The sequence below is a fragment of the Dasypus novemcinctus genome, chromosome 18, assembly GCF_030445035.2.
Source record: "Dasypus novemcinctus isolate mDasNov1 chromosome 18, mDasNov1.1.hap2, whole genome shotgun sequence".
NCBI classification, from domain to species: Eukaryota; Metazoa; Chordata; class Mammalia; order Cingulata; family Dasypodidae; genus Dasypus; species Dasypus novemcinctus.
In genome coordinates this window covers 40,664,629-40,679,174 of record NC_080690.1, presented here as the reverse complement: position 1 = coordinate 40,679,174, position 14,546 = coordinate 40,664,629, and the positions used below count along the sequence as shown (strand labels likewise).

Here is a 14,546-nt window from a genome sequence, read left to right as displayed (position 1 = left end):
TTAGAAATGAGTGTGACGGTTTAGAGTTTTACAGTATCCTTATAAATAACAGCTAACATTTAGTGAGTATTTCATATGCATTATCTTATTTAATCCTCATAGCTACTCTGTGATGATTACTTTTATTATGCCCATTTATTGATGGTGAAATGGACAATTTAGGAGGATTAAGTAATTTGTGTCATATTGCCCAGTGGTAAGTAGTAGAGCTATGATTTGAATCCAGGCTGTGTGATTCCAAATCCCCAGCCCTTAATCCCCACACTGTGCTGCCTTTTACAGGAGTTAGCCTGGTGATGTGACATCCACACACTGGGAACTGCTTCCAAGTGTGCATTCACATTTTTTTTTAAGATTTATTTATTTAATTCCCCTCCCTCCCTCGGTTGTCTGTTCTCTGTGTCTATTTGCTGAGTCTTGTTTCTTTGTCTGCTTCTGTTGTCGTCAGCGGGAAGTGTGGGCGGCGCCATTCCTGGGCAGGCTGCACTTTCTTTTGTGCTGGGCGGCTCTCCTTACGGGGCGCACTCCTTGCGCGTGGGGCTCCCCTACGCGGGGGGCATCCCTGCGTGGCATGGCACTCCTTGCACGCATCAGCACTGCGCATGGGCCAGCTCCACATGTGTCAAGGAGGTCCGGGGTTTGAACCGCGGACCTCCCATGTGGTAGACAGACACCCTAACCACTGGGCCAACTCCGTTTCCCTGCATTCACATTAAAGTGGAAATTATCACTACATGGTGGAAGCATGATGTAATTTAATGGGTTTCACATGATACTACATATGTCCCATAATTTACAGTAACATGTGTCCATCCTGTAGAGATTCAGCCAATTTTTTTTTTAGGAGGTACCAGGGATTGAAACCAGGACATCATACTTTGGAAGCAGGAGCTCAGCTGCTGAGCTATACCCACTCCCCTAGATTCAGCCAATTTAATTTTCCAAACCTTTTTTTATGGTCAGTGTTTAAAGGAAATTGGAATTTCTAGAGTCCGTACTTATGGAATGAAAGAAAATTTTCAGGTAAAACTGCTAGGAACTGAAGTCTCTGTGTAGACTTGCAGTGATGATACGATGGATATGGCAGTGACGAGTAGGCCTCAACTTACTTGAAAAATATAGCTAGAATCTATTTGCCAGTGATTAGAATATGTAACATTTTCTCTGCTAAGACTTTGTCCTTATAGAATCATGCAGCCTGCTGAAGAGATTTCTTTTCTATTCTGTTTTCACATGCCTTTAGAAATGGTTGAGTTTAAAACAGTGAATATGTTCTTCTCTTTCAACAGTGCATGACACCCGATCAGCTGATGACATTTTGCAAAGCAGGTGCTTATAGTAGTAACTTCGGGGTTAGAGTAAATGTCGTCAGTATTTTAGGAATCACTGGCAGTGTCCTAGCCAAAGAAGATGGTACTCTTGAAATGCTTAAGGTAAAACAGTTTGCTTCTAACCATAAAATGTTATTTAGTTAGAAATGGGGAAAAAGTATATGTTGGTATAGGATTTTTTTTTTTTTAGCATCACTAGTAACTAAAAGGGCAATGATAATAAAATTACTAATGATATTGTTAAAGTATTGATTTCTGATGAATGGGTAATAAATTGAATATTATAAAATACTTTTTAACCTGCTAAGAACTTTATAGTAACAACTAATATTAAAAACTTTTTTGGAAAGATGATACATGTACATAGCAAAGACATTAGAAAAGTACAAAAGGATATTATTTTTAGTCATCCAAAGGGGTGCTGATGCAAAGTACCAGAAATCTGTTGGCATTTAGAAAGGGTACTTATTTAGGGTAGAAGCTTACAGTTACCAGGCCATAAAACATAAGTTACTTCCCTTAACAAAGTCCATTGCCATGTATTCAAACAAGATGGCTGCTGACGTCTGCAAGGGTTGAGCCTTCCTCTTTTTTTTATGGAGAAAAAAAGAATTTTTTTAATAATCTGGCAAAAACGGGCTTGTGACCTGGATAAAATGGCCAGTGTGCCAAACAACAAGTAACAACAACATTTATACCCTAAGCCTAACATGCAGGTCCCTTCCCTGTTCCCCATTGATTGGGTACTTCAGAGGTTACAGTCTGTCCGAGGCCTAATTAACTTATGTGGGTTCCTGCTCTCAAGTGCCACTCCCATTCCCTTCATTCCAGCAGCCTGGCACAGCTTTCAAAGCTGGCACCACTTTCAGATTTGGTGCTACTCACATTTGGCGCCATTTTCAAACTTTGGCATCAAACCGCTAAGCCCATTTCCCTTCCTCCTTCAATTGCAGAGCTAGCTTTAGTTTCACTTCCTTGTGGAAGCTTAACTTAATCCTTTCCTTACAAATCCCCTTTCTTTTTTTTAATTTCTTTTATTTTTTTAATTGTCTTTTTTTTTTTTAAAGATACATAGATCACAAAAAAATGTTAACATTAAAAAATATAAGAGGTTCCTATATACCCCACACCCCAACCCCCACTCCTCCCACATCAACAACGTCTTTCATCATTGTGGCGCATTCATTGCATTTGGTGAATACGTTTTGGAGCACCGCTGCACAGCATGGATTATAGTTTACATTGTAGTTTACACTCTCCCACAGTCCATTCATTGGGTTATGGCAGTATATATAATGTCCAGTATCTGACCCTGCAGTATCATTTAGGACAACTCCAAGTCCTGGTCTAAGGTGCCAGACTCAAGCATCGCTTCCTCCCTTTTTTAGATTTTTTAGTTTTCACAATTTAGTTTCTCAAATTTGTTAAAAGCCTCCTCACATTCTTCATCAGGCTCCTTGTTCCCAGCTTCTTCCAATCTTAGCCCTAGGCTGGGATAAAACTCTATCCCCGGGCTGGTTTCTCTCTGGGCTCAGATGCTCTGCTCGCTCCACAAGACCAGCTGTAAACTATCAGGCAAATGACTCATCTGTCTTCCTGGCACCTCTACCGTGTCTATTGGAGCCTTCTCTCTTTCCTCATGCATCTGCTTCTCTGTGTATTTACTTCCCAGGGCTCCAGCATTAAATTTCCAAACTTGTCCTCTGCCATGTCGTTTTCTCTTTGAGTCCCTGCCTACTGATGTGGCCCAATCAAAGCCTTAATTATACTTTAGTCAAGTAAAAGTGAAACATCTGAATCTGATACAATCTAAAATTCCCAGAGGAGCAGACCAGTTCATAAACAATCCAATATCTATATTTAGAATTCATAAACAATGTCTCCTACACTCTGGTTTATTGGACTTACCCCAGTCAGCTAACATGGAGTTGAAGATGGTCAACCACCACACCATGGAGCCAAGAGTGCCTACAACTGAAAGCAGGAGGATTGCATCCAGCATCCATGTGGAATCTAAGCCCCCTCTTGATATAGATGTGGAGTGGACACAACCATTCCAAGGTCCATAGGATGGAGTAATAGAGTATGGATGAGAGTGGACTTACTGATATTCTGTTCATGAACTATTGTGATTAGTAATCAAAGAAAATGTGGCATTGGTGTGGAGAAAGTGGCCATGTGGCTGCTGGGGATAGGGAATGAGAGGAAGAGATGGGATGTGGGGGCATTTTCGGGACTTGGAGTTGTCCTGGGTGGTGCTGCAGGGATAGTTAATGGACATTGTATGTCCTCCCATGGCCCACTGGGTGGAATGTGGGAGAGTGAGGGCAATGATGTGGACCATTGACCATGAGGTGCAGCGGTGCTCAGAGATGTATTCACCAAATGCAATGACTGTCACATGATGATGGAGGAGATTGTTGTTATGGGGGGAGGAGTGGAGTGAGGGGGTGGGGGGTATATGGGGACCTCATATTTTTTTAATGTAATATTAAAAAAATAAAGACAAAAAAATAAAAAATATCAAACTGCCACAGATATATATATATAGTAAAAAAAAATTGACCTCTACCTCTAAACTTCCAGTTCATTTTGGAGGGGATAACTACTGATACCAGCTTTTTCTGTATCATTCCATGGATTTTTAATATATGTACTAATAAATGAGAGAGAGGCCATGTTGACTGTGTGCCTATGTATTATTTACTTGTGTACCTCTATAGACTTCACTCCCTTTTTAAGACTAATTTCTAAGGTCCTCTTTAAAAACCAGCAAGTTTTACTCAGGCATAACATTAGGTGTTTTAAAGTTTTTATTTCACATTTTGAAACATTAAAAGTAGGAAGTAAAGTAGATTGAATGATTATAAATATTCTACTATATTTGTTTCACATAGTTTCTTTTCAGGGTATATTAACAGAAATTGAAGACATCACGGTATTAATATTTTGCCCTTATTGGTTCAGTATGCATCTTTTAAAAATTAAGAACAGTTTCTTAACTAAGTGCCATTATCATACCTTAGGCAATTAGGGTATACCTAGTCCATATGCAAATTTTCCAGTTGTCCCCAAACTGTTTGCACATAGTTTGTTTAAACCAGGATCTATGTAAGATGTATATGTTATATTTGGTTTTGATTGGGTTTCTAAGTCTTTTAATCTAGAACAGTTTTCCCTGTAGCACTACATACCTCCACTATTTTTTCCCCTCATCATTTGGGTGGTTTGTCACATAATGTCCAACCTTCTGGATTTTCTCATTGCTTCCTTGTGTTATGCTGGTTCCTTTATTCTCTGCATTTTCTGTAAACTGGAAGTTAGATCTCAATGTTATTAGATTCAGATTAATCTTTTTAGATACACAATTATATCTTTTTCATATTACTTGTAGGATATTAGATATCAGTAGGGCACATCACAGAGAGAATTGTCTTAAAACATAAAGGATGAAACAGAACAGCCAAACAAAAGTAAGTTTACTCTTGAACAATTCTTTGCAGATTGAGAATGGTCTGTTCATTCAGTAGTTAATTGTGAACAGGTGGATGGGTATTAAAATTCATCCTAAGTGAAGCAAAATGAGATTATGGTGTGTTCCTTTTTTTTTTTTATTATCTTAGAGTGTGTTTGATATAATTTAAAGAGCAGAGGTTTTGTTTTGTTTTGTTTTTGGTGTTACTGATAAAAGTTTTCTGTATATTTTGACACAATGGCAGAAGACTTTCTGGGGGAAAAAGGGGTAATTAAGTGATTTACAAAATCATTCGTACATCATTTAGGGACCTTAATTCACTTTAGGAATATAAACTCAATATGCTTAATTTATCTTAAATATGCTTTGAGTCTATGTTAGTCTTTTAAAAGTTCCATTTTTCTCTGGCTTTTTTTTTTTTTTTTTTCACAAACTATTATACATGAGTTATTGACATGCTTAAGGTTTCAGGGTCCTTATTTTGGAGACTAACATTTAAATATTGAATGGTAATAATGTATTTTGTTGTCTCTAGACCATTGGGTGCTTTCTGATTGAGATTGCCACCAAGGATCCTTCCCTTGTAGTAGCAGGAGAAGCTCTGGATGCCCTCTTTGATGTTTTTGCAGATGGTAAAGAAGCTGAGAGAGCTTCAGTTCAAATTAAATTGTTATCTGCTCTGAAAGAATTCCAGCCTGTCTTCAAAATGAAGGTGTGTAGCTATTTTATTTAGAAATGTGTGAGTCTCAACATTCTGTGGGGACAAGGGTGGATCTAGTTATAGTCATGCCTAGTGGCAGGCGCATGATGAATTCCTGCAAATCTCAGTGATTAATACGGCACTTCATCCCAGTACTTTGTAAAATGCTTGTTGACTGAGTCATAGCTCAGTCAGTGTTACTGTTGAATCACTTTAACTTGAGGCCAAAATGATATCTAACAAGTTCCTTTTTCCTTGAACAGTTTAGTAATGTTAACAGTTCTTCCTATCTAAAAATAGTAGAGTGTCTAGTTGACCAAGCACTCTCATACACATTTTTTTTTAAAGATTTATTTATTTATTTCCCCTTCCCCCCGCCCCAGTTGTCTGTTCTCTGTGTCTATTTGCTGCTTCTTCTTTATCCACTTCTGATGTCAGCGGCACGGGAATCTTTGTTTCTTTTTGTTGAGTCATCTTGTTGTGTCAGCTCTCCCTGTGGGCGATGCCATTCTTAGGCAGGCTGCACTTTCTTTCGTGCTGGGTGGCTCTCCTTATGGGGCACACTCCTTGCGCGTGGGGCTCCCCTACACGGGGGGCACCCCTGCATGGCAGGGCACTCTGCGCGCATCAGCACTGCGCGTGGGCAGCTCCACACAGGTCAAGGAGGCCCAGGGTTTGAACCGCGGACCTCCCATGTGGTAGACGGATGCCCTAACCACTGGGCCAAGTCTGCTTCCCCTCATACACATTTTAAATGCGTACATTATAGACCAATTTCCTTGTTATGAATCGTTTTCTTCAGTGCTCTGAAATACAGACTGACGCCAGGCAGTTTTGTTTGGGAGAATATGGCTTCCTTCTTTAGCCATTTTATTTATTTGTTTCATCAGAAGCATCAAAACTAACTTTGAAGTAAAAAATAAATAAACCCTGTGGGTGGCTGGGGGGAAGAGCAACCAGGAATTTTAAAAACCAACAAGTTTGAATCACATGTAACTATTTTCAAGTTTAAGTTTACCATTATCCTCTTATCTAAATCTCAATTTAAAAATTGTATAATTTTAAGAAGTACAAATATAAACTTTTTTTTTTTTTAGGTATTGGGAATTGAACCCAGGACCTTGTATGTAGGAAGCCAGGGCTCACAACTTAGCCACATTAGCTTCCCTGAGTTGTTTTTGTTTGTTAGGTTTGCTTGTTGTTTGTTTTTTGTTTGTTTTTTCAGGAGGCGTCAGGATCCAAACCCTTGATCTCCCATTTGGGAGGTGGGAGCTCAACTGCTTGAGCTACATCCACTCTCCTGTTTGCTTTTTTCCCCCTAAGATTTATTTTTTATTTATTTCTCTCCCCTTCTCCACCCGTCTCTCCAGTTGTCTGCTCTCTGTGTCCATTCACTATGTGTTCTTCTGTGTCCCCTTGTATTCTTGTCAGCAGCACCAGGAATCTGTGTCTCTTTTTGTTGTGTCATCTTGCTGCATCAGCTCTCCGTGTGTGTGGTGCCACTCCTGGGCAGGCTGCACTTTTTTTCACACTGGGTGGCTCTCCTTACGGGGCGCAGTCCTTTCATGTGGGGCTTCCTTACGCAGGGCACACCCCTGCATGGCACGGCACTCCTTGTGCGCATCAGTGCTGCGCGTGGGCCAGCTCATCGCATGGGTCAGGAGGCCCTGGGTTTGAACCCTGGACCTCCCAGGTGGTAGGCGGATTCTCTATCTGTTGAACCAAATCTGCTTCTCTCCCATTTGCTTTTAAATCTTTATCAAAAGAATAAAGTTTTTGATAAGAAATTACCTTACTTTCATTGTTTTCCAATGTTTTTCTTCTAACAAACTCCCAATATAGAATTCAGTTCTCATAGAGAGAACCCTATGGTAAGTTTTCGAACAAGCCTTCCAGGTGGTACTGTTGCAGGCTTATGCTTTGAGAATTCCTGATCTAGATAGGAGGAGGCTTATATATACTGAAACAGGATACTGTGACTAGTGTTGGCTTGATATCCACTCTTCTGTTTTTATCATGAGACCGAGTTCAAGCTGTGTTATAGTTATAGTCTATTTACTGGTAACTGTTCAGTTTGAAAGGTTTCTTTTTTTTAAATTCAGCTTTAAGTCACATACCATAAAATTCACTCTTTTAAAATACACAATTGAGTCGTTTTGTAGGTATGTTTTTTTTTTAAATGGTACCAGGACCAGGGAATGAGCCCCGGACCTCTTATGTGGAAAGCCGGCACTCAACCAGTGAGCCACATCAGCAAACCCCAAGTTGGATTTTTCATTTGTTGCTTGTCTGTTTTTAGGAGGCACTGGGAATCAAACCTAGGATCTCCCATGTGTGGGAAGCAGGCACTTAACTACTTGAGCCACATCTGCTCCCTGTACATTTTAAAAGTACACCTTTTTAATTTACCTTAATGGCTCTCATACTATTTCATCTTCCTTAGAAGTGAAAATGTTTTACCAAATTCTGGTGACTGTCTTGCTCAGAAGATGGTAAATATATCCTAAATTAAAAGCTTTATTTATTAAAATGAATTAATACTCTATACCAAAAAGCATATGCTTTTTGTTGTCTTTTTGGCAGATACGTAAAGAAGGAAGAGGTAAATACAGTCCAGATCAGCTGTGTGTTCTTGACAACATAAAGATGAATTTGAGAAGGTTTATCACTTACCAAGAAACCGTTGAGAAAAGACTGACTTCTTGAATCATCAAAGGGGAGAGATCAGTTCCGGTTTCAAACTGTCTAATGCTAAGGCTATTAAAGGGTTTCCATTGACCGTATACATTTCTGAAAGTCCATTTGAAATACCTATATTCTATACATTAATTTGAAAGGCATGAAAACTTCAAAACCTGTCAGAAATGTTTTTAAGCCCTGGGATCTGTGTGGTATTTCTAGTACTGTAATAAATTATATTTCTAGCATATTTTCATTGCTGGAAACAAAAAGTAGAAATGCAAAGAAATCTCAGGTGGTTCTTAACTAATTCATGAACAGTGATGAATCTTTCAACAATCATGTTTTCCTTGAATTTTACAAAGAAAGAAAATCTGAAGCATTGCTTAGCTGTTCTTTTAAGTCAGTGTCATGTTTACCTTTTGTGAATGAGTTAAATTTGTATTTCACTATTTAGTAAATTATACTAATGAGCTAATGAAGCGGTTGTCTTCCTTTATATAGGAGGAACTGATCAGTTACTGCTTTGTAACCTGACACTTGATTTGACTTGAAAATAGAATTGGGAGAAAGTATTTTTGAATAAATAACTTTTTAATTGAAGCTTTGTGTCTTACAAAATGTTCTTTAAAATTCTAGATAATCCTCTTCTTGGGTGTTTGCTTGCTAATGGATATTGCTTTGAATATATTTGAGATATAGTAAGAAAGCTCATAGCAGGAATCTCCAGCGTTACCTCTCAATGTCCTTATAGTAACAGGGTGACAGCTGGAGCAAGAGGAGGGCGTTTCAGTGCAAATCATTGCCTGAAGGGCCCCTGGACCAGCACTATTGTCCTTTTGCCTCAACAGGAGAGTTGCCCATGAAGATTGAAAATTTCCCCACAGTTGGTTTCAGTTGCTCTGTTAAAAGGCCCAGTACCAAATATAGGACTTAACTTTCATTCACTACTTTTATACCTGCATGAAATGAGCTTGTAGTGGGATTACATTTTATCTGCACTGTGTCATATTTTAGTTTTTACATGTATCATATAGATTGTTGGAAAACCTAGATTGCTTCCTGGTACTAATAGTCATCGAGCCCTTGAGGCCAGGTAAAATGACCAGATTGTATATATGGTGGGAAAATGGAAGATTTTCAAATAAAAAATGATAAACTAAATATGAAAGTTTCTTTTGCGTTATTATGCCCTTTGATGATAAAGTTTATAGTGTGTGTTTAATGATTATCTTAGCTAAACAATCATTTGTAAGGAGGATATGATTTCCAATTGTCATCTTTCCTATACTTCCCAACCTATAACCTTGCAGATTATCTAGCATAGGGCCTCATATATAGTAGATTTTCAATAAATATTTGTTGACGGATTAAATGTTAGTGATTTCTGTTTTATTAAGCAACTTTTAAGGCAGTTATTGGATGCAGAACCATCCTACAGAGCAGTAGAGCCTGCGTTATTTCATTGAGAATGTGCCATCCTAATAAAGTTTTAGACTTAGGATGGGTAGTGTAGTAGCCAAAGGGGTGCTTATGTAAAGTACCAGAAATCTGTTGGCTTTTATAAAGGGTATTTATTTGGGGTAGAAGCTTATAGTTACAAGGCGCTAAAGAGTCCAACTCAAGGCACCATAAAGAGGGAAACGGACTTTGGCCCAGTGGTTAGGGCGTCCGTCTACCATATGGGAGGTCCGCGGTTCAAACCCCCGGCCTCCTTGACCCGTGTGGAGCTGGCCATGCGCAGTGCTGATGCGCGCAAGGAGTGCCCTGCCACGCAGGGTGTCCCCCGCCTGGGGGAGCCCCACGCGCAAGGAGTGCGCCCGTGAGGAAAGCCGCCCAGCGTGAAAAGAAAGTGCAGCCTGCCCAGGAATGGCGCCGCCCACACTTCCCGTGCCGTGCCACTGACGACAACAGAAGCGGACAAAGAAACAAGACGCAGCAAATAGACACCAAGAACAGACAACCAGGGGAGGGGGGGAAATTAAATAAATAAATAAATCTTTAAAAAAAAAAAAAAAGGCACCATAAAGGATACTTTTTCACCAAAGATGGTTGTTAATCTGTAGGGTTTAGCCTGCCTTCTTCCTCTTAAGGCTCCTTGGTTCCAAACTTCCAACAATCTCTGCGGTAGGCTGGAGAGCTCCTTTCTTTCCAGGCTTCCTTAGCTCAGCTGTTCAGGGTCTCTTTAGCTGCAAGCTATCAGGCGAATGGCTCATCTTTCCCTGGGGCCGCAGGTTCAAAGTCCTCTTCTCTGTCTATGGCGTTCTCTCTTTTCTGGCATATCTGCTTCTGTGTGAGTGTCCAAAGCCCACCAAAGGGGCAGGGACTCAATCCTGCATCACCCTAATGACATGGTCAAAGCCAAGTCCTAAATTTTGATTCAGGGAAGCGGACTTGGCTCGATCGATAGAGCGTCTGCCTACCACATGGGAGGTCCAGGGTTCAAACCTAGGGCCTCCTGACGCGTGGGGTTAGTGGCCCATGTGCAGTGCTGATATATGCAAGGAGTGCCATGCCCTGCAGGAGTGTCCCTCACATAGGGGAGCCCCATGCGCAAGGAGTGTGCCCCATAAGGAGAGCTGCCCCATGTGACAAAAGCGCAGCCTGCCCTGGAGTGGCACTGCACACACAGCTCATTCAGCAAGATGACACAACAAAAAGAGACACAGATTCCCGGTGCCACTGACAAGAATACAAGTGGACACAGAAGAACACACAGCGAATGGACACAGCAGATAACTTATTTTTTTAAAAATAAAAATAAAATCTTGATTTAGTCAAGTAAACAGGACCTTTGAATTTAATACAATCAAAGGGTATCATGCCCAGAGGAACAGACCAGTTTACAAACATAATCTGTATCTCTCTTTGGAGTTCATAAATAATAACAAACTGCCACAGGTAGTTTGGCCTGTATTGCAACCATTTAATTTTTGTTTTTAAAGATTTATTTTTCCCCATTTCTCTCCCCCCACTCCCTGCTGTTTTTTGCTGTGTATGTCCATTTGCTGTGTGATCTTCTGTATCTATTTCTCTTTTTTGTTTTCTCATCTTTCTCCTCTAGGAATAATCAGGAATTGATTCTTGGGACCTCTGATGTGGAGACAGGTTCCCTGTCAGATGAGCCACTTCAGTTCCTGGTTTCTGCTGCACTTCACCTTGACTCTCCTCTTTGTCTCTCTTTTGTTGTGTCATCATTTTGCTGCGTGACTACTTGTGCAGGCACCGGCTCACTGTGCAGGCACTGGTTTACTGCGCGGGCACTCAGGTTGCCATGGGGGCACTCGTGGGCACTTGGCTTGCCACACGGGCACTTGGCTTACCACGTGGGCACTGGCTTGCAGCACAGGCATGCTTTCTCTTCTTTTTTACCAGGAGGCCCCAGGGATTGAACCTGGTTCCACCGTGTGGTAGACAGAAGCCCTATCACCTGAGCTACATCTGCTTTCCGCTACCATTTAATTTTGCTATGCAAAAGGGAAAATGAAAAATATATTTCACAATTGTGACTATATACATAATAGATAAGAATGGGTGTAATATTTCATGTGAGCATATTCATAATAGAGAAGACATTATAGGAAAAAATAAGTCTGCTTTAAAATACATGTTTTTGTAGGTCATCCAAAACAGTCCACTAAATATAAGGCCTAAGTATGAAATCCTGTGAAATCTTTTGTTTTAGAAGATGTTTTTAAGTCTCTTTAACTTGTCATGGCATAGTTGTCCAAGGAAATAAAAATCACTTCCTTATCCTTTTTTCCCCTTTAAGATGGAAACATTTAAAAATAGGATTTAATTGTAAATATCAGTCATTTGATTATATTTCCATATTTGCAGTTTAATCTCCTGCCTTTAGTCTTTCAAAGAAATACCTGTGAGTTGTCAGGTTAGGAAAAGGCCCTTATCTCTTTCAGTCTTCCTTTTCACCCCGTTCTCTTAAAATACTTAACCCATATATAGGGCATGAGCAATTTTAAAACTTCACCGTCTCCAGAAATTTTTTGTTTTCAGCAACAATAGTAAAGTTATGTTGTAATATTTTAAAACATTCATTTTTGGAACCAAAGACTGCTTCCTCACCATTTCATTTTTATAAAATGTAGGTACTTAAGTTTATACTACGTATCTAGTCCCTGTACTCTATCCCTGTGAAAATATGCTGTTATTACTTCTGTCTTGCTCTTGATTTGTCGTTTTAAGTAGACTATCATAGTTTTAGATGGTCCATTACCCCAGGAATTCTTGGTCATCTGAATGTTTCTGCCCCAAGATGTAGAATGTTGTGGAAGCAACGCACATTCACTGGGTTAACTGGGATGTTCACAGCAGCAACAAGGGGCCTCTGGTGGCGGTGGCGTCCTCTTTCCTGGGGCCGTTCTTATCAGACTGTTCCTATTACTGCCCCGTCTTGTCAGTTCACACACACAGATCCTCTTGCCATCTAATCAGTTTTGCGACTTTTACAACAAATTCCTTTATTTATTGACAACCGGTATCAGTTTCTTTCTTTTGTTTTTTAAAAGATTTATTTATTTATTTCTCCCCCCCTCCCCTCCAGTTGTCTGCTCTCGGTGTCCATTTGCTGTGTGTTCTTCTCTGTCTGCTTGTATTCTCATTGGGCGGCTCCAGGAATTGATCCTGGGACCTTCTGGAGTGGGAGAGAGGCGAGGATATTCTTATGCCACCTCAGCTCCCTGTTTTGCTAAGTCTGTTATTGTCTCTCTTCTGTGTCTCTTTTTGTTTGCATCATCTTGCTCCATCAGCTCTCCGCACTGGCTGGCACTCCTGCTCAGGGCGGCACTCCGCGTGGGCCAGCTCACCGCACAGGCCAGCTTGCCTGCACTAGAAGGCCATGTGTATCAAACCCTGGACCTCCTGTATGATAGACAGGAGCCCAAATGCTTGAGCCACATCCTCTTCCCCGGTATCACTTTCTACTGCTCGCAGTCCCAAACCTGATTGATGAAGTATCCTAGAACTTTCTTTTTTGGACATACCCATCATTTATAAACAAATATATTGTTTCTGTAGTGAGAACATAATGTACTGCAACTTGCTCTTTCCCTTGACAGTAATTACTGCATCAGAATCATGGTTAGGTCATGATTCAAGCCTTTCTACTTGAACATGAGAAATCACTTCACCTCCAATAGATACTCTGTTAGGTCTCAGCTTGATAGGTTAGAGTGAAGTTTGCTTTTTTGTCCCATCCTTGAGACCATTTTTAAACATTCTTTTGAGTCTTCCAGTGGTTAGAATTTACTCTCTTGTTGGATGTAATCACTATATGATTATACCAAATAACCTTTGATTATACACTTTGGATGAATTGTATACTTTATTAAAATGTGTCAATAAAATTGATTTGTTAAAAAAAACATATAACAATTGGATGAGGACCAAAGATATTTAGAAATCTAGTACTTATTTGCAGTAGTAGTTTTCAACATTTTCAGAGTCATTATTCTGAGAACCTGGTGAAAATCATAGGCCCTCTCCTCAAAATAAATGCAGCGTTAGTTATCTATGCTGTAACAACTGACCCCAATATGCATTCACTTAAAACAAAATTTGTGATCTCACGGTTTCTGTAGTTCTGTAGTTCAGGATGGCTTAGCTGGTGGTCCTGCCTCAGGGTCCCTCGTGGATTGCTGCCAGGACACTTGGCCTGAAGTCCCTTGCAATATGTGCGGTTGTGGCTGTAATGGGAGGCTTAGGTTCCTCTCTACATGAACCTCTCCATGAAGCAACTTAAGTGTCCTCAGGACACTGCAACTGGCTTTCCCAGAATGAGTGACCAAAGAGAGAGCAAGGAGAAAGCCAACGGTGCCTATTTTAACCTAGTTTCGTAAGTACCACCCACCTTCTATTTGGTATAAGTAAGTCACCAGGTCTGGCCCTCACTCAAGGGGAGAGGAATTAAGCTCCATGTCTTGAAGAGAGAAGGATCAAAGAACTTGTGACCATAATTTTAACTCACCCAGTGCACATAGGACTGTAACTTCATTTTGCATTAGAGTTCAGGATATTTAATAGATTTTTAAATTCATGTGTAGATTAATGGTGATTTTGTGCTGAGTTTGTTACTCTTCAAACTTGAAATCAAAAAAGTGTGCTGATGTAGCAGTTTGGTACAGTTTATGAATTTAAAAAATAGATACTGGATTATGTTTGTAATCTGGTTTATTACTGGGCATGATTGAGTTATGATTGGGGCTTTGATTGGGCAACGTTATTAGGGTGTTGAGTCCCCATCCCTTGGTGGGTGTGGAATCACTGATAAAAGGCATGGCAAAGGACAGAGTTGGAGCTTTCGATGCAAGGGTTTTTGATGTTGGAGTTTGATGCTGAAGCCTTA

The 14,546-nt window shown here is 40.2% G+C and overlaps 1 protein-coding gene across 2 annotated transcripts in view; it reads left to right on the top strand.

Annotated features, from left to right (window-relative positions):
- HEATR3 (HEAT repeat containing 3) overlaps nucleotides 1-9,349 on the top strand; it is a 33,498-nt gene extending 24,149 nt beyond the window's left edge. The window contains exons 13-16 of one of the 2 annotated variants that reach the window (XR_011646310.1): nucleotides 1,290-1,433; nucleotides 4,726-4,804; nucleotides 5,342-5,518; nucleotides 8,090-9,349. Coding sequence is in view for 1 of the 2 variants with exons in the window: in XM_004449591.4 (XP_004449648.1) it covers nucleotides 1,290-1,433; nucleotides 5,342-5,518; nucleotides 8,090-8,212 (444 nt within the window). In the remaining variant the exon portion in view is untranslated. The remainder of the gene's footprint in view (nucleotides 1-1,289; nucleotides 1,434-4,725; nucleotides 4,805-5,341; nucleotides 5,519-8,089) is intronic. The other variant, XM_004449591.4, reaches the window with a different exon arrangement.
- Nucleotides 9,350-14,546: the final 5,197 nt, after the last annotated feature.